A 19,111-nucleotide genomic window follows, 5' to 3' on the forward strand; every position below is an offset into this window, starting at 1 on the left:
CAGGGCACAAAGTTTGCAATAATATCTGGGAACTTTTCTATTGTTTTAATCAACAGAGACATTTCCCCACTAATATTTGTTTTAGTGAAAATCAGTTATTTGATTTTTTTAAAAACACAGATTTGACTTTTTTCATAAATATCAGTTTGTCTACTATCCGGGAAGAAGACGATGATCCACCCAGATAACTCTCTAACTTTACATGGGCAGCAAGAGTGAGGGAAAATGTCACACCTACTTGTTCAGAATAATAAATGAATAAAAATTATGGAGACAGAGTCTTAATAACTTCCTGAAGGTCACATAGCGAGTCAGTGGAGGAGCTTGGAACAGAACTCAGGTCTCCCAGGTCCCAGAACATACTAATGTGCTTTACTGCATATCTGATTAGCATTAGCCACTTGCTCTGCACATGAGTAATTTCACACATAATTATTATCTGAGTCTCCAATATATAAACCAAGCCCCTATAGACTTACCACTAATTGACCACAACAGACTACAGGTTCCTTATCATATTTTCGTATTTTCCCTAGATGTTGCCATTTATGGATTAGGTAGTGTACCTGAAGAGAAGGCCATGCCCAAGCATGTGTTGAAGCCGGTGATGGCCAGAATGTCATCAATGCTGCCAGCAGCCATTAGCAAGGTCGGGACACCCTTTTCAACACCATACCCGCCTGCCTGCAAGATCAGCATAGAGGGAACCACTACGGCAGGAGACACAGCACCTAGAACAAAACTAAACACACAGAATTTCATTCTTCCCTTCTTAAAAATAAAATATTCAACTGGAAAATCCACCATGGCCCTTTTAACTACACATCTATGTAAACCTACAGCACACTTTTGTCACGTGCCCAAATGGTTGACATTACAAGAAGGGGCTTGATGGAACAAGATGAATATACTCCCCATCCCCCACAAAGAGTAGAGGAAGTATCAGATTCTATCTTTTGATTTTAATGGAATGGCTACACGACAGGTGGCTCTTTAAGGGAAACGCTGAACTTCAGTATTTCCACATCCTAACAGGACGCCTGCAACAACATTTCTTTTTGCTCCTAAAAGCCCTCTGCATTTCAGACAAAGCCCCCAGGATTCAATCACCCCATTGTTCTTGTGTTTATGCTAACTCTTCACTCTCAAGGACCCACATCACAACCAGCATGCCTGCCAGTCTTGTGCAGTGAGGCTAGATTCCCTTCCTTGCCTATGAACATCTCCCCCTCACACCAGCCACAGGGCATGGCCTAGCTTTCATAGCATTTCACCACTGCCAGACACACAGGCAACTAGTACTGAACCATGTCTTCTGCCTGGCAGTGCACGAATGAGGCACTGGGCTAGCTGTGGCATTCTTTAGTTCAAGGGAAGATCCCTAGCAGGGAGATAAGCAGCACCAGCTAGAATTAAGCCATTTTGAATTTTTACAGAGGAGAAAACAGAGTAAATTACCCTAATATAAATCCCCATTCCCATGGCAAATGCATCAGAAAGTGGGCAAGAATAGCAGCTGCGCATGTCTCAGTGAGGCAGGGCCCGAAAGAAAGCCTTAAACAGACCGCCTTTAACTTCTTCAGAGCCTGCAATAGAAACATATTTACACGTTAACAACATAACCCTCCAATTTCATAAAGAGAAACGCAGCTAAAGATCTGCTCTGGTTTGTTACTGACGTCCCAGTGACATGGCATCATACAGTACAGTCTACTGTAAAAGCTAGGACTTAGTGCGTTTAGTGGGTTGAGCCCATCTTTGATCTAGTCCTAGTCCAGTCTCCTTTGGTCTGAAAATGACCACATCCCAAAGGGAAAAGAACTCAAATACTGAACTTGACCGCCCAACTGTGTGTAATGATGTGCCCGAACACAATGTTTAAAAACCTTCTTGAATGTCTTGGTAAAGAATAGGACGCTACATTGGAAAACAGACATTTTAGAGAGTAATAATAGAAATGTTGCAACCTGAGATTTTCTGGGACTTACTGTAAGTGAGTATCCTCAAGAAAAATCTCATGTCATGTCATGATGGACACTTCCTATCCAGCCTTTACCTTGACTAGGAAAAGTATCTGAGTTTAGGTAGGCTTAGCTAACATGTGCTAGTTACGTCTGACATACCCTCTACTTCCATTCAAGTGTAGGAACAGGGCAACATCTTATAGCTTGATTTTAGCTGGTCAAGTTGTAAGCTAGGCAGGAGCCACCCTTCTTTTCCCCCCTCTTTTATTAGCATTGGAGATATCAAGTTTCGTAGTGGCTGGGGAAGAGATCACAGAAATATCATGGAAGCTATTATTTATCAGGAATGATGTCAGCTGTCTTTTCACCTAGGGCAGCTGGACTCTTCTTTACATTAATATCCTCACATAAAACAATAAAAAATATTACTTGTAGGGCTTCCTTTCACCAGAGTGTCTATCATAAAGGAGATTCTCTTCTTTTCAGTGTCCTGGATTCCTGCATTGCATTGTTTATTTTACCTTTTTCTCCCTTTGAATGATCTCTTAGCAGTACAATAGACTTTATAGGAAAACTTACTAAACAAATCAAACAATTTACACAACTTTGCAAATCAAGATGAAGTGCATTTAACTGAGATGTCCAGCTCACAAAACAGAAATAACTTTATTTATTTAGTGGACAAAAAAAAAAAATCACAAAATGGAATGGTCACCAATCCTATGTATCCAGCTGATAGTATAAAGATATTCTTAACCTTCGCTAATATTAGATCAATATTAGATGGTATTTTAAACAACTTCCAATAGAAACAAGGCTATAAAATGCAAAAACTTATGAGATTTAATAATTCGATATAGTATTGATTTCAAGCAAACAGCTGATGAAATATTTTGATACTGTTAGTGGCTTGTTTGTATGTTTTTACACCAGAAACATTAGATATTGTACCTTTGGATCAAGGCCAAGCCCAGCTCGGACCAAGATAACGGAAAGGGCAATATTTCTCAGCGCTGCAGACCAGTTTGGATTTATCTGGACTATGTCACTGATGAATGGGGTATTTCGGATGAGAAAACCTGCAAGCAACATCCCTAAAAAGAAAGCAAGCATTTCTTGACTGAGTTGTTGTTATTGTATTTCAGTAGCGTCTAGAGTGAGATCAGAATCTTTTGTGGAAAACTTCAGTGAGAAAATTAGGATCTGCTATGCTGGGACAGGAACTCTTAAGAGTTAGTGATGTACTTGACAGATGTTACTCTATAACCTGAGAGATTAAAATTGAAAAATCAGAGGACAGAAAGCAAAGAAGAAACTGAGTAGGAAAGTAAGAGGCAAAGGTTATTGGAAATGATGTGATTTAACCAACCTATTCCAAACAGGTGGTGGATATAGTGCTATTGATGAAATGTTGGCTGATATGTCCTACATTACATGTAAATTTGTCATCGACAGTAAACTGAGTGAAATTTTAGTCAGCACATAAATTTAAGAAGTTCTCTCTGAGGTGGTCATAGCTATGTAATTTGATGGCTCTTGCAAAAATGTTTTTTCTCTAATTTTTCTACTTTCCAAGGGAATCAACAGATCCACTGATTAGCGGTGAGCCTCATCTAGGCCTTTTTTACATTACTGTTATTACCTGCATTAGTGTAGTGCCTCAAAGCCGCAACCAACAATGAGCCCCAGTGTACCAAGTGCTGTTCAAACATATAGGCCCTATTTTCACTAAAGATTTTTGTTGTGCTGTAATTCATTTGATTGTTAAGTAACTCAATTTAGTCAACATCACTAAAAATGAAAATGTAGACACTCCACAACCAGCTGGTCATGGTCCATTCCACAGCACAGCCCAGGATTAGAAGCCACATCTCCTGATTCTCAGTCCAGTGCCCTATCCAGTGGATCATACTGTCGCTCTGTCAGTACAAGTTTTATAACCGTATCTTATGTCCTGCAATCATGTGCTGAGAAATAGGATTAATAAAAGCAAAGAAATCTAAAGTCATGCAGAAGATGAAATTAAGAAATGAGATACACAAAACAATCAGATGGTCAGCAGGAAGAAACCAATGAGGCCTGATTTAAAACCCTGTTTTTCTTAAACAAGCAAACCCACTGAGCACACATGGTACTGGTGACAGACAACAGAATTAAGACCTGCCATCCAAGTGTAGCCCATTCTAGACTACACAGCCTACCATGAACGCAGGCAGCTTTATGTCTTTTAAATGAGGCTTTTTTTTTTTTTAAACAGACGAAAGGAAGCTTCTGCTGCTCATTGGGGGTGGTTTAATTATGTTGATGAGAGAGCTCTCTCCCCTTGGCATAGAGCAGCTACACAAGAGATCTTACAGCATTGCAGATGCATCAATACCCCCCCAACGTCACCTCTCCAATGCTCCTGTAACTGTCTCTAGTGTAGGCATAGCCTTTGACAAGTACTCAACAGCCAGCAGCTTCCATTGTTCTCAACCTAAATGGGAGGTGAGCTCATCTGAAAATCTGGCCCATTATCTATCCATGTGCTAAAGGGAAGTGATTGGGTGTCGATTGAGATCCTTTGAAAATCTCACCTAAAATATATAATATGTGCAAAAATTAAATCATATTTTTAAAATTCTTATTAATGCAACATTCACGTAGGAGGAACTTCAGTTGTTTGCTCCCATCTTCTGTTTGAGCCGCAAGGAAAATTCCAACTTTTGCAAATGCTTGTTTTGCAGTCTCCAGTTAGATGGTTTTGCTACAAGAAGTGCTTTGTGAAAAAGGTATTTTTAAACACAGGCCTGATATGCCCTATCTTAGGGCCTGAGCCTGCAAACATTTAATTCTGTAGCAGAGTTAAATATTTATCTTATGAAATATAAATCCATAATAAGATTTTTTTTTGTCACTACTGTGCTCATGTTGCTCACAGACTGCCCGCTGTGTGCTAACAGGCCTTGGCTATGGCTTTTATTTGACCTGGAACACAGTCTACCTGATAGTTACTATTTGTTCTTCTTCCCACGCCCTCTAGGAGAAACAAAGGCAGCATCATGTGCTTCACTGTGACAATTACAGGAGTCTATGGGTTGGAACACTGACCACAGTTTCTCTGTTTCTTTTGCCATGTTACGGTCATAGGACCTGCATAACTATGGGTTCACAGCCCCTTCTTAAGACTATCTCTGTTGCTATACTCCCCTTTAATCTATGCGGGGCTGGCATAAAGACTCTCTTCACACCACAGAGAGGCTCTGCAATATGCCCCCATGTAGGTGATCTGCTGGCAATTGCACCACCCAGCCTCACTGTAAGAGTTAAGTAGTAGGAAGCATCTGCACTGGACTGAATGCCTTCTAAAAGGGATACATCAAAGGCAAGGATGTCCATGATTAAATATAGGTCCTTGTATTTTTATTACGATTTTTCATGTGAAAACAAAGATCATTTAATATTCCCTTCTCCCTCCTTGATTCCTAGATTTTTTTCAGATTTTCCTCAAATACCAAGAACCTTAGGCATGAAGATTGTCAAAAGCATCTCATCAGGCATGTGCTATCCTGCTAATGCTTCTGTTCTTCAGCATTACCCACCTGACAAGTACTTTTTGCCCAAGTCATAACTTTTGAGCAAGGGAGTAGTTTACAAAAAGTAAGAAGAATCGATATGGTCAGAAACAGTAGCTCAAACTTGCTTTAAAAATAAAAAGGTTTTGACTTTTCAAGTTCACTGTCTAAAGGCTGCTATACCTAATGCTATATGCTGCTTCATACAGCATTGCACTTCAGTAATCCATGTGCAAATTCCAAATCATGGTCAGATCCAATGGGTTTACTTATTATTTTCATAATCTCAGTGGACCAGATTCTGACCAGCTTCTTCATGGTGCTCTGCAAGCACTCCCATTTTCTTCACGTAAGGATCGCAAGAGAGCTGATCAGAAAAACATGGACGGCACCATTTTCCAGTGGAAAATGCAGTTCTATCAAAACTGAAACACTTCATGAAATTGTGTTGATTTCACCGACATTTAGAAGGAAAAAAAAAATTCAGACAAAACATCCCATTTCACAACATCTCATTTTTACATTTGGAATGAAACATTTCATTTTTTTGTTTTGAAACCACATTTTGTTTTGAAGTTTTTATTATTCTGTATTACATAAAGGAAAAAAGGAATTTTTTTTTGAATTTTGAAATGTTTGGGTTTCATTATAATTCGAAACTAAAACACATTTTGAAATCCTTTGTGACAAGGGATTGTTGTCATAGGTGGGAAAATCTGAGTCCAGGTCAGCAACCATGGTGACACGCTTGAGTCAAGACAGACAAAGGGGGAAGAAACAGACTGCTTAGGGGAAGGTGGGAGACAGAGATTCTTAAAATGCTAGAAACTTCCTTTTGAGATACACACGAGACAGCTCAAGAGTAACACTCCTTGCATTATGAATTCATTATTATGCTGTAATCAGGTGGCCTGGGGTGTGGATCTCACTTACAGTGTCAGAAATCCTACATTCAAATTCCAGGGTAGCCACAGTGGCAGGAATTAACGTTATAGAAGGGATATTAAACCTTGTGCATTATAGGGCTTAAAGCCAATCTTTATTCGCGATCAAGATGAGACCTGTGTGTGGGCAGATTACCCCACACTTTCCAGTTGTGGGGTTCTTGCATCTTCCTCTGCAGTATTTGGTATTAGCTACTGTCAGAAGCAGGACACTGGACTAAATGGACATTGGGTCTGATCCCGTATTTCAATTCCTATGTTCCTAAGCAAAACTATGCAAGAATAAAAAGAGAATGAATATATCACACAATACTTACCGAGGAGAGGAGGTAAAGGAGGCAGTGTTGGTATTCTAATGAGCCCAAAAATTTTACCTCCAATGACAGCAAAAAAAAAGAGAAACAGAATTCCAAATATGTTCCCACCCGGAAGACACTCACTGCCTGTGATGGACCAGACCACAGCCCAGACAAGTATTACTGTTGCAACTAGAAGAAGACAGGAAAAATATATTTAATCATCTCTAAGGAATGGCTTAGTTCACTTCAGATTTACATTTGTAAATGATTTTTTTTGGAGGAAAAGTATTATCTGCTTAATTTTAGAAATAAAACATTTACTTTTAATGTCAGTTTAGTTACAACGATCTTTGATGTTCTTTGAGCTGGAGCTCTGATTTTGTTGATGCTAAAATATGACAGTAAGTCACAACAGTGTATGCACTGTACTTAGGCCCTTGGTTTTCAGTTTTTATTTTATTTATTTTTTCCTGGGACTTTATCAGTGTTTATTACCACACCAACAAAAAACAGGTGAAAAACAGTGCAAAAATTATTAATAATTTTTCTGGGTAAATATTGAAGTTTGTTTTGGTGGGTGGAAAGACAGGGGAAAAAAGTATTCAGGAGATTAATGCTTTGAATTCCGTCCATCAGTGTGGTTTGCTGAAGAACTAAAATAGAACTCAAAACACGTCAACTCTGAGTTAAAAAAAAAACAATATACACCTCTACCTCAATATAACACTGTCCTCGGGAGCCAAAAAATCTTACCGCATTATAGGTGAAACTGCATTATATCGAACTTGCTTTGATCCACAGGAGTGCGCAGCCCCGCCCCCCTAGAGCACTGCTTTACAGCGTTATATTGGGTTGTATTATATTGAGGTAGAGGTGTATCTCTAATCCCCAAATAAAACTTTTCATTTGAGTAAACAGTTTAGTGTTGTAGCCTTAGACCTATTAGCCTATAAATATTTACATTTAATATTTGAGCCACTCCATTTGCAGCACATACACTCAACTTCATCCTTTTCTCCTTTTTGTTTTTTTTTAAACTTTTTAATACTTCCTTGTGTTCTGAAACATATCCTGATACAGATTTTTCATCTTCTTCCCATTTTAGTATGTCAAATCTTTAGATTGTGATCTGCTAGGCTGACCAAATAGCAAGTGTGAAAAATCGGGACAGGGAGTGGCGGGGGAGAGGGAGAATAGGAACCTATATAAGAAAAAGCCCCAATATTGGGACTGTCCCTATAAAATCGGGGCATCTGGTCACCCTGTGATCTGCTAACAGCTTGAAATGTGTACGTAGTGGGCATGAGATTCATCAGTGAGTCCAGATGTGCACGCACTGAGGAGACTGCATGCATTCCAGTTTGTTTATGGTGTGTATCTTCCAGGCTAATACATAACCTTACTTCAACAGGCAACTTTGCATACACACACAGACTAATTTATTATCATAATACATATATCTCATGCAGTGTATTGTATTTTCTAATAAAACAAGTTATTTTATATATATTTGAATGATACAAAAGTAGGGTAAAAACTGGAAACAACTGAATAATACATTTTGTAAAACTTGGGAATTTTTTGGTAAAAATCAGTTTAAACTGAAAACAAAGGGGCTTAACTGTACTGCAAGGTGCTGAGTGAGCAAATGTCCCCAATACAGTGAAGCACTTAAGCATGTGCTTAAATGTAAGCAGGTGAGTAATCCTATTAACACACATCTTGGCTGTATTGTGAAGTCTTCAGCTGTTTGAGGAATGCACCAGTAATCTACTGCACACTCTGGCCTGGCTTATTGCTGTTAGTTTTCATAGTTTCATTTTCAAAGAATAAAAGAAAATTGCAGCTGGGTAGATTTATACACTGTATTCTTCCACTATGAAAACAACCCCTAGCAAAGGGGCATCCACAGGGGGTCTCTGTACAACCTAGTGCAGAGCAGAGAGTTTCCCCTGATACAGGCAGGGAAAATGCAGATATTTCATAACCTGAAGGTATCTTGTTCTTCCAGGCTCGCAGCTCTGGTCCTGCAATCAGCCAAGGAGAGCAAGCAAGGATAGATACAAATAGAAGATGGAAGAGAAAAAAAAAAAACCAGAATGATCCATCCTTGCCCTCTTGCACCATCTCCCCACATGCATAGAAGGGAGTTACTGCATTTTAGAGTTGGAATTTTTTCTTCTTGTGACAAGGCCCAGGCAGCCAGGAGAGGGAGGCAGCGGGGTAAGAAATGTACTAGCCTGTGAATCCAGAGGGGCAGAGCATAGGCTAGAAGGTTCTCACACCCATATGAGTGCCTTCACTTGGGAAGCTCTGCAGTCCTTGGCCAGCCCTGAGTTTTTATCTTGGACTTCCATAACAGGCCAACCTTCCTACTGAATGAGTCAATCTGCTTTGGGGCCAGGCTCCTAAGCTTGCAAAATCTTAGGTATGTAGCGCTGGACTGAGACCTAAGTAACAGAAGAAGGTTCTTCTGCAGACCAGTGTATTCATGACCTACTTTCAACACAAGGCATTTATTTTGCCAGAAAACTAATGATTTATAATCTTCTTTACAGTTCATTTGTGGGTGAGAACATTCAAACAGGTGGAAGAGCTCACACTTCTGATCAAAACAATTTCTAATATGAAGATAAGCCAGCTGATGAGACAGAAGGAGCTGGAGGTAGGGGTTGGAGTGGGGCAGAAAAGGCACTAAAAATGCAAGTCCTTGATCTACATCAAAACTCTCCCATCAGTGCAACTAAAGATTTGCCTGGCAGATCAAAAGTAAGAGTCGCTTCATGGTTCTTTACTGTTTACAGAAAAGCTGTCAGCTATCACATCTAGAAAACGAAACGTTGGTGTGTATACTTGTACGTCAAAGAATTGAACATTTTGCATCGCCTGTCCCATACATACCATTTGTCACTGTTCGGGCAAGGAGGCCTTGAGGAGGACAAGCAAATATTTGCCTCAGTTTCCTTGGAGGCTTTGACTCTGTCAGTGGTTTCTGAAGTTGCCTTGTACAATTGTGCAATAGAGCAGTTTCTTCTGTTTGTGCATTTCCATCTGTACCTTTGCAGTCCAAGACAGTTACCTCCTGAGTTAAAAACAATAAGTTTTCTCTGAAGCAGCATTGTGTACATTTGCAATAAGCTACCTGAGAGCTATGTTTACCATAACATTGCTAACTGTAGGTCAGGGCTCCTTGATATATTTTTGCATAGTGTGGAGCCCAGTTTAAGAGAGATTTGCTTGTGGACCAGCTGCCTTGTCTTATTCACATAACATCTCTGTGCAACTACAGCAATTTACTACATGGAAAAATATCATTGGGATTGTATGTCATACTTTCAAGCTGTTTTTTAATACAATTTAGCAGCTGAAAACAAGTAAGAAGCAGCAATTGCTGCCCAGTGAACTGCCTGTGGTTCAGTTTGAGAATAACTGCAGTAATCTCAACTCCACCTGACAATTTTTTGGCAGGTGATGGGTCTTTGTAATATTTAAACTAATTCACCCGACACTTTAAACTGAAGTCAGGACTGATTTCAGGCAGCTAAACCCACAAAAGAAACACTTTATAGAATATACAGTAAAATGTAAGAAAGGCCCAAATTGAGGGGGTACAACTAATTTCCTTCAATATTTTAATGAAGCTGGAGAAAGGAGAGCTGCCCACGGTAACCCTGTACTAGGAGAGGCCTGAATACAGATACAAATGCAATCACCTGAGTTTTCTGATTCATGGGAATAGTGCCATTTCCCACCTCTATAGACAGCTCTGGATCTTCACTGTCCTTCACAGTATCCTCCTTCACCATGGTGACAAACCTACAATAAAAAAAATAAACGAAGGTTTTGAAGAATAAGCAGAAGCAAATCAGACATGTATATTTGCCTGTTTCAAGACTTTTTTAAAGTCACATATCTTTCTTTCCCCATACAAAAGAGAAAGCCTCATAGACACCAACTGTACATTACATATTAGAAAGCATGTAATGAAGCTTTTGTGTGCATGTGCATCTAGTTTATATCTATTTATTCTGTTAAAAAAACTTACGTTAGAAGAACATTGGTGAAGTTGCAAAGTCAAGAACTCAGAAGTGGGAAAAGTCAGAACTATGTTTGTCTGTGCAACCTTAAATCATCCCCCTTGTGTGTATGATTCCACTAAGTAATTTTTTCCCCCTCACAAGAGCAATAGGAGGAAGAGAATCAGATTTTCATGTGTCCTATCTGGACTTCTAGTTCTGCATGAATCATGAGCATATGATGCAGGAGGCTCAATGTGTCCTGCAAACATGTGCAGTGCAACTGGAGCTTTCAGAAAGTTAAAAAATCAAGCAAACAATTTTTAATAATGCACAGATACAAGTGGTGTTTTTCCACAGCCTAAAACTTGGCCAAATTTAGGTTGTGTTTCAAGGGGGTAGTGAAAGGAACTTCTGCCAACTGCTAAGTTCCTATCCCAAACCACGTCAGAGCTATTTAACAAAAATGTCCTTAAGAATGACAGAAACCCATTTGAATTAAGATCTCAAATATCTATTGATCTCTCTGGGTTTTTATATTGTCCTCATCAAATGTGGCATCTGAGCATTTTGGTATAGTAGTTACCTAATTACCAACAAACCAGCCTGCAGAATTCCTTAATTTTCGGCAGCACTCATTTTATTAAGCATGTGACCTCATGCACCTCTCGGAACAGCCACCAGTCAACAGGCTGGCACAGTTGGCTTTTGTGGCGGGTGGAACATTCCATTAGAATGTTCTCTCCTTCAAAACAAACAACCAAAAGAGGACACCGACTCTGACAGGCGCAACGAGAATTCTCCCAGTTCTTTCAACAAAAATGGACGGTTCACAATAATCTTCTCCACTTTCTAAGTCTCTGCTGGTATCTTGATACTCTCCCACCCACTCCTTGGGTTGAGGCGGGGGAAGGTGTCTGCCTCACTGATGGAATGCAGTGGATATCATCACCCCATTCCAACCATCAGTGTCCCACATCTCCTTACAGCCAGTCTGTCAGGGCTGCTCCTTAATCACTTGGGAAGAATTCCAGTTCAGCTAAGCAGCACATTCCCTCCTTTCTCAGAGGCTGAAGACACTTGCCTCCGGGGTCGTTTGATCCCTTGCAATCCCAGAGAAGGAGAAGACAAATTCAGGTCAGCATAAATGTGTGCTGGTTTGCACTGTGTTTTAGGGTAAAGGTGGGAGCGTGATGGAGCATGACTCTTCCATTGCACCCCATGTGAAGCCCAAGTCCTGCCAGAGGACCTTTTCCAATGAAGTGGGAGACCTATCACGGAGCTCTGATCCCCTCTTTTACACTCCACTTCCTGGTGAGGTTCTGTGGGCTGAAGTCTCTTTCTACTTAGCCCTTAAACACGGATGTACTAATTAAAAGCCCAATCCTGATCCCACTGAAGTTAGTGAGAGATACGTCAGGACATTCACTGGAAGCAAAATCAGGCTCTAATGCACATTTACCCTATTTTCAGTTATCTAAACCAATGGGCGTTCCACCCACATCTGAAGATAAGGTTTGAATCAAACTATTTGCTAACATTGCTCTCCAGCCCACTGAAACGGTACACACTCTCTGTTAATGGCCACTTTTTGTGCACTTCAGCCCTTTGGGCGTGAATGGCAGCTTCCAGAAATCTATCAAATCATTTTGGTTGAATTTCTGTGTTAGTAGAAGTTCCACCCAACTCAAAACTTTGGCTGGGTTGGAATGCAGACCTTTGAGCCAAGAATTGGCCTTCCTCATGCTACAATTCTATACATGAGTTTGTAACTTCCAGAATTATCCATCAAATCTCATTTATAATGCTGACAAACCTGGGAAGACTGACTTGGTGAACAAAGATAGATTGTTCCATTGCTTTATTAGAAAACTGTGTGTTTTTGTTGAACTAGTCAAATAGGAAACTTACTTTAAAGGCAGCAAAGATATATCTGAAAATATATGCAGTTTTTATGTCTTAAAATAAAAACATTTTTGCTGCACTTCTGTTTTCTGCTTTTTCCATATTAACCCCATCAAGCCATCTTTTTTTTAGTTTAGGAGGCCAGCTTCCTCCAGCATCAACGTTTGTGCCACTTTCTTTGGTCTCTGTTTGTAGAGCTGAGTTGTTGTGGACTCTTTGCATAATTGATGGTTCTGTTTTTTATTCTTAAGATATATCGGGTGAAATATTAGCCCCACTGAAGTCAATGGCAAAACTTCCATTGATTTAAATAGTGCTAGGATTTAATCCACTATCTTTAATGTTAAATTACATACCATTAAGTAATAGCATTTTTGGAAATAGGTAAACTTTACTAATTTCTCCCCTCTCCTCCTCTTTGATAATTTGCACCATCTTTCTTCAGTGATGGAATTGACTAACATTGCAGTTTTCCCCAAAGGGTGCTTAAAGGCTCTGAACTCAAAGAGAAAAGACAACATTGGTACTATGATTAAGGCTTCAACCCAGCAAGGTGGGTTGTATGCATGGGCTCCTGACTCCACGGCAACCCTGTGCACTTTGCAGGAGCAGGATTTAAGTTACTATTGGACAACAGGTAGGTGCCCTAACTAACATTAACAGATGACCCCAGGTCAGTTTCCAACAGACAGGAGTCCATCTAACAAGGACTCTGTTACAACATGCCATGCCGACAGTGGTCTCCGGGCAGAAGCCAAGGATTGATGGGACAGGGAGATTGAATTATTACTTAGAAGTGATCCCTCCAAAGTGGAACTGAGGCACAATGGATAGAAGTCCTCAGGCTCCCTGGCTCTCAATCCAGTAACATTAACATTAAACCATTCCCTAGTATGGAGGCACAATTTCAAAACCAAACTAGGCTTCTTCAATTCAGCCCCAGGCAAGCTGAATGAACGAGCCATTGTCAGAAATCACCGAAGCAGGACCCATGCACACACTGTGTCCTGAGTCTTTGACAGTAACACCCTTCTGAGCCAGTCCCCCTCTGGAATATACATTTCCCCTGGTGAGAATCGTACAATCCCAGCATTTCACTCGGGAAGGGGAAGAGATGGAGGGATGGTTGCCGCAGGCAGCCGGGGCGTGTTTTCCCAGCTCCGCTGCCCTGGTGACTGCCCACCTCCCTCCCCTGGCCGCTGTCAACACAGGAAAGGACCAGACAAGTAACAGCCATGAACCTGCCTCGTTTAGTGCCAGAATAAAATCCCAACCAGCCCCGGAGAAGGCAGCCGGGCAAAGCACCTTCCCAGCAGCCCTGCACGTGGGTTGACCCGGGTACCCTCCGTTCATCCGCAGGGCATCCAGCTGCAAACACCTACCTGGGCCCCGCAGCAGGTCCTGCCGCGCCGCGCACCGATCCCGGGGCAGCCCACGCGAGCGGGACTGGCTGCGCAGCGAGGGGCCGGGCGCACGATGCTCTCCACCGGCCGCGGATCTGCCTCCTCCTCTCAGCTGCGGACCAGCCAGCAGGACACGTGGGGGTGGAGAGGGAGAGGGAGAGGGAGAGGGAGACCCAGAGCTGCAGCCTTGGAGCCCCCTCCCGCTGCAGAGAGGCAGGACGGGTCGGATAACGGGCCCTGCCCAGACGCGCCCGGAAGAGGAGGAGACAAGGCAGCAGAAGGGTGAGGGTGGATGACAGCTGCTAGGCGGGTCAGGTTTGCTGAAGCAGCAGAGCCGTCCTGTCCCCGCTACATCCTACCGGGACAAGCAGCTGGAGGGAAGGCTGCGTTTTCTCTCACCCAAGAAACCAGTGCAGCAGGTTTTCCTGCCCTGTGTCTGCTGGAATGGGAGTCAGGTCTCTGGGAGGGGATGCACGGGAAATGCACATTAACTCACGTGCTTATAGTACAGCATTCTTGGGGGTGGTGTGCTAAGTCCAAAGAAAGGGAGGAAGCAAGGAGGAGAAGCGATGGAGTGTCTGTGTCACAGGGTATGTCTACACTACAGGAGTATTCCAATTTTACATAAACCGGTTTTATAAAACAGCTTGTATAAAGTTGAGTGCACGCGGCCACACTAAGCACATTAATTCGGCGGTGTGCATCCATGGTCCGAGGCGCAAGTCAATTTCCAGACCGTTGCACTGTGGGTAGCTATTCCGTAGCTATCCCATAGTTCCCGCAGTCTCCCCCGCCCCTTAGAATTCTGTGTTGAGAGCCTAGTGGCTGATGGGGCGAAAATCATTGTCGCGGGTGGCTCTGGGTAAATGTCGTCAGTCATTCCTTCCTCCGGGAAAGCAACGGCAGACAATCATTTCGCGCCCTTTTTCCTTGGATTGCCCTGGCAGACGCCATAGCACAGCAACCATGGAGCCCATTCAGCTTTTTTTTTTTTTACAGTCACTGTATGTGTACTGGATGCCACGGACAGAGATGATACTCCAGCTCTACACCGCAGCATTCATTTGCTTTTGCATGATAGCAGAGATGGTTACCAGTCATTCTGTACCATCTACTGCCAGTGTAATTTGGTAACGAGATGACGGTTATCTGTCCTTCTGTGCTGTCTGCTGCTATCATGGGTGCCCCTGGCTGAGATCACCCAGGGGCACAAAAGCAAAACTGGGAATGACTCAGAGTCAATCCTTCCTTTATGGTTTCTAAAAATAGAGTCAGTCCTGCCTAGAAAATGGGGCAAGTGTACTAGAGAAGCAGTGTATCAGCGAGCACAGCTGCTCCATGTCAGATCACGCAGAAATGATGAGCTACATGCCATTCACGGGGGGGTGCCCCGGCAACAACCCCACCCGTTGCTTCCCGCCTCCCCCAACCTTCCTGGGCTACCATGGCAGTGTCCCCCCCCACTTGTGTCATGAAGTTATAAAGAATGCAGGAATAAGAAACAGTGACTTGTTAGTGAGATAAAATGAGGGGAAGGCAGCCTCCCGGTGCTATGACAGTCCAGGCAGGACATTAAGCAGTGCGGGGGAGAGAAGCCCAGCATCCCACTGCTATGATAGTCCAGGCAGGACAGAATCTTTTCTTTACACAGGAAAGGGAGGGGGGGGCTGATGGAGCTCAGCCCCCAGTAGCTATGATGAAGACGGTTACCAACCGTTCTGTACCATCTACTGGGGATGACCGGGAGTCATTCCTATTTTCACCCAGGCGCCCCCAGCCAGCCTCACCTGAAGCCAGCCAGGAGCACTCACAGGTTGATAAGAAGGACCGTTACCAGCCCTACTGCACCGTCTGCCACCAGGGAGGGGAGACGAGTGCATACTGCTCTTCACTGCTGCAGCATCGCGTCTACCAGCAGCATTCAGTAGACATAGGGTGACATTGAAAGAAGTCAAGAAATGATTTCTTTCCCTTTTCTTTCACATGGGGCAGGGGGAAGTAAATTGACGAGCTATTCCCTGAACCACACGGGACAATGTGTTTGAACCTACAGGCACTGGGAGCTCAGCCAAGAATGCAAATACTTTTCGGAGACTGCTGGGGACTGTGGGATAGCTGGCGTCCTCAGTACCCCCTCCCTCCCTCCATGAGCGTCCGTTTGAGTCTCTGGCTTCCCGTTACGCTTGTCACGCAGCATGATGTAGCCTGTAGATTTTTTTTTCCAAATGCTTTGGCATTTCGTCTTCTGTAACGGAGCTTCGATAGAACAGATTTGTTTCCCCATACAGCGATCAGATTCAGTATCTCCCGTACACTCCATGCTGGAGCTCTTTTTGGATTTGGGACTGCATTGCCACCCGTGCTGATCAGAGCTCCACGCTGGGCAAACAGGAAATGAAAATCAAAATTTCGCGGGGCTTTTCCTGTTTACCTGGCCACTGCATCCGAGTTGAGATTGCTGTTCAGAGTGGTCACAGTGGTGCACTGTGGGATACCGCCCGGAGGCCAATACTGTCAATTTGCAGCCCCACTAACCCTAAGCCGATATGGTAATACTGATTTTAGTGCTACTCCTCTCATCGGGGAGGAGTACAGAAACTGATTTAAAGAGCCCTTTATATCGATATAAAGGGCCACATAGTGTGGACGGGTACAGCGTTAAATCGGTTTAATGCTGCTAAAATTGGTTTAAACACATAGTGTAGACCAAGCCACAGTGTGTGAATGCATGAGAATGAAATAACTGCACTTTTGTTGTGCTTCCCAGCAAAGGATCTCAAAACACTTTACAAAGACTGGCTAACAGAACCTCACATCCCCCTTTCACAGATGAAAGAATGAGACACAAGAGTTCTGTGACTTTCTCAAAATCGCACAGCAAATTAGGTGTCAAATAGCTGGGAATCTCAGAGCTAGATTTTAAAAAGAAAATAGGTTATCACAGTGCTGTTAGTCATCTTCATGGAAAAATTAAGGCAGGTCACACATTTTCTGTCACCATTGATGTTTGCTTAAACAAAGTTTTCCATGGAAAGCATCTGTTTAACATAGAACATTTCGACTCATCAATTTGGGGTCCAAACTTCTTGGTTTTCTTTTTTGATGGAAAATCAAAATTTTCCACGGGGGGGGAATTTCTGCATAGCTCCATAAAAATACAAACACAGCTCAGGTTTAAGTGGTGAATTTTGGAACAGGAGTGCTCTCATGTAAGCCTCTTAGAAAACTCCAGATTTCATAATACATTATGTGAATAAGTAAATGAATAACTTATCTGTAAAAGATACTTCTAGCAAAGGCAAGGGACTGGGACTATCTGGATACCATTCCAAGCTCTGCTACCAGGTTCTCATGTGACCCCTCTCTCTCTACCTCAGTTCATCATTGGTCAAATGGGGATAATACTACTTCTCTACCTCACAGGAGTGCTGCCAGGATAAATTCATTAACATGCAGCTGGTTTCAGCTACTACAAACACCAGGTGGCCTAAGGACATTGACTGATAACTAGAAGAGTTCAATAACCTCTGGATTTGTCAACAGAAAAAAACCTAACACCAAACTTAAATTTTTTATTTTCAGAAAGGGCAATATGAGCTTCCACACTGCTGAGCTAAAACAGGAAGTTCTCTCCTCTTCTCACACAATATGCCATGACAGCTATCGAAGCACAAGGACACTTTGGCCTCGATGATAAATTCATAAAAAGGTGGAAACACTATTTTGCCATGATGAATTTGCAACATTTGGGTTCAGATCAGTGAAGTCTAACCCAGCCACTTTGGTCTAGGTTGTTTTTTTGCCTCAATTTTATCCCCTTAAGAGGTCCCTTTAATTGGAGATGGGAGGGAAATCTGTCAAAACTCCATGTCATCTGTACCCTATATACAGTACACACAAGCCAGTGGGGTTGTTTTGTGTCAAATATTTCAAATAGCTTCTGTGCAGAAGACCAACCATGATTATAGAAAGTACAAACCTCCTTTCTCCCTTGCCCCCCCACCTAAGCATTACCTATTTTCCCAACTAGGTCAAAGATCAAATGGTACATTACTGCAGTACTTCCCTTTGGCAACCATTCCTACCTTAATGCAGGTATGACTCCCTGTGTAGAAGTCCCTTCCCACCAAATTCCCAGTCAAAATACTAAGTTTTTTGAGACAGTCTTTACACACTGCCAGCCAGCAGTACACAGGGGAACTATCTGAGTCTTAATGACTGAAGAATCTAACCTTAAAATTTAAGAAAAAACATCAAGTGAATTTAGTGCTTATAAAAGATGCCACTTCAAACATCCTGAATTTCTCTGACTTTAATTGGACCTGCACATTGCTCAGCACCTTTCAAGAAATCAAGTCTTATTTTGGTGCATGAGCAAAGATTCAAAGGAGATTTAGGCAATCACCACATACACATACCCACAACTTCCCATACCTTCGCCCCTGACAGATGTGTCTCTATGCATGACCATGCTTTCTGGAGATGACTGTTCAAAAATTTGCAGCAGCAATTTTTCTTTAATAGTTATAGAGCAATTATTTCTTAAGCAGCCACATTTATAGGCATTGATTGACGTTTTTAGCTGTAGTGTAATAGTGTCATAACATGGTAGATTTTTTTTTTACTTCGATTGTAAGCGCTTTGGGGCAGAGAGTATCTTTTTGTTCTGTGTTTTTACAGCACCTAGCACAGTGGGGTCCAGAACGAGTGCTCTCCCTATGCAAATCATCATAAATAATAACTCAGTTACAATGGAATGAGTGTCGTTTCTGCAATGTGACTGAACTGGCTGTTTTTAGTCATGTTTTACCATGCATTCCACTGGCCTTTTATAACCAAGGAAATTTCATGCCAGTAGGTTCAAGCACTAAACCTAACTTGGCGTAACACATCCGTTCTTTACCCTTGACAATATCTCCATGATCAGTGGCAGAATCAGTTACTCCAACCTTTAGTCCTTGTACAACTCAATCAGTGTGGTCACTAAATTGTACAAGCAAATTTACCGCACTGAGTGTTTTGTTGT

The 19,111-nt window shown here is 42.2% G+C and overlaps 1 protein-coding gene across 1 annotated transcript in view; it reads right to left on the reverse strand.

The window, feature by feature from the left end:
* Positions 1 to 14,455, reverse strand: part of SLC9B2 (solute carrier family 9 member B2) — a 28,006-nt gene extending 13,551 nt beyond the window's left edge. Inside the window, exons 1-7 of the mRNA XM_030564462.1 lie at positions 14,065 to 14,455; positions 10,475 to 10,577; positions 9,663 to 9,843; positions 6,780 to 6,950; positions 2,916 to 3,058; positions 1,459 to 1,586; positions 567 to 742 (exon numbers count right to left, since the gene is read on the reverse strand). Coding sequence (XP_030420322.1) covers positions 567 to 742; positions 1,459 to 1,586; positions 2,916 to 3,058; positions 6,780 to 6,950; positions 9,663 to 9,843; positions 10,475 to 10,567 — 892 coding nt within the window. The 5' untranslated portion in view covers positions 10,568 to 10,577; positions 14,065 to 14,455. The remainder of the gene's footprint in view (positions 1 to 566; positions 743 to 1,458; positions 1,587 to 2,915; positions 3,059 to 6,779; positions 6,951 to 9,662; positions 9,844 to 10,474; positions 10,578 to 14,064) is intronic.
* Between the last annotated feature and the right edge of the window lie 4,656 nt (positions 14,456 to 19,111).

This window comes from Gopherus evgoodei, chromosome 5 (genome assembly GCF_007399415.2).
Source record: "Gopherus evgoodei ecotype Sinaloan lineage chromosome 5, rGopEvg1_v1.p, whole genome shotgun sequence".
Taxonomy (NCBI): domain Eukaryota; kingdom Metazoa; phylum Chordata; order Testudines; family Testudinidae; genus Gopherus; species Gopherus evgoodei.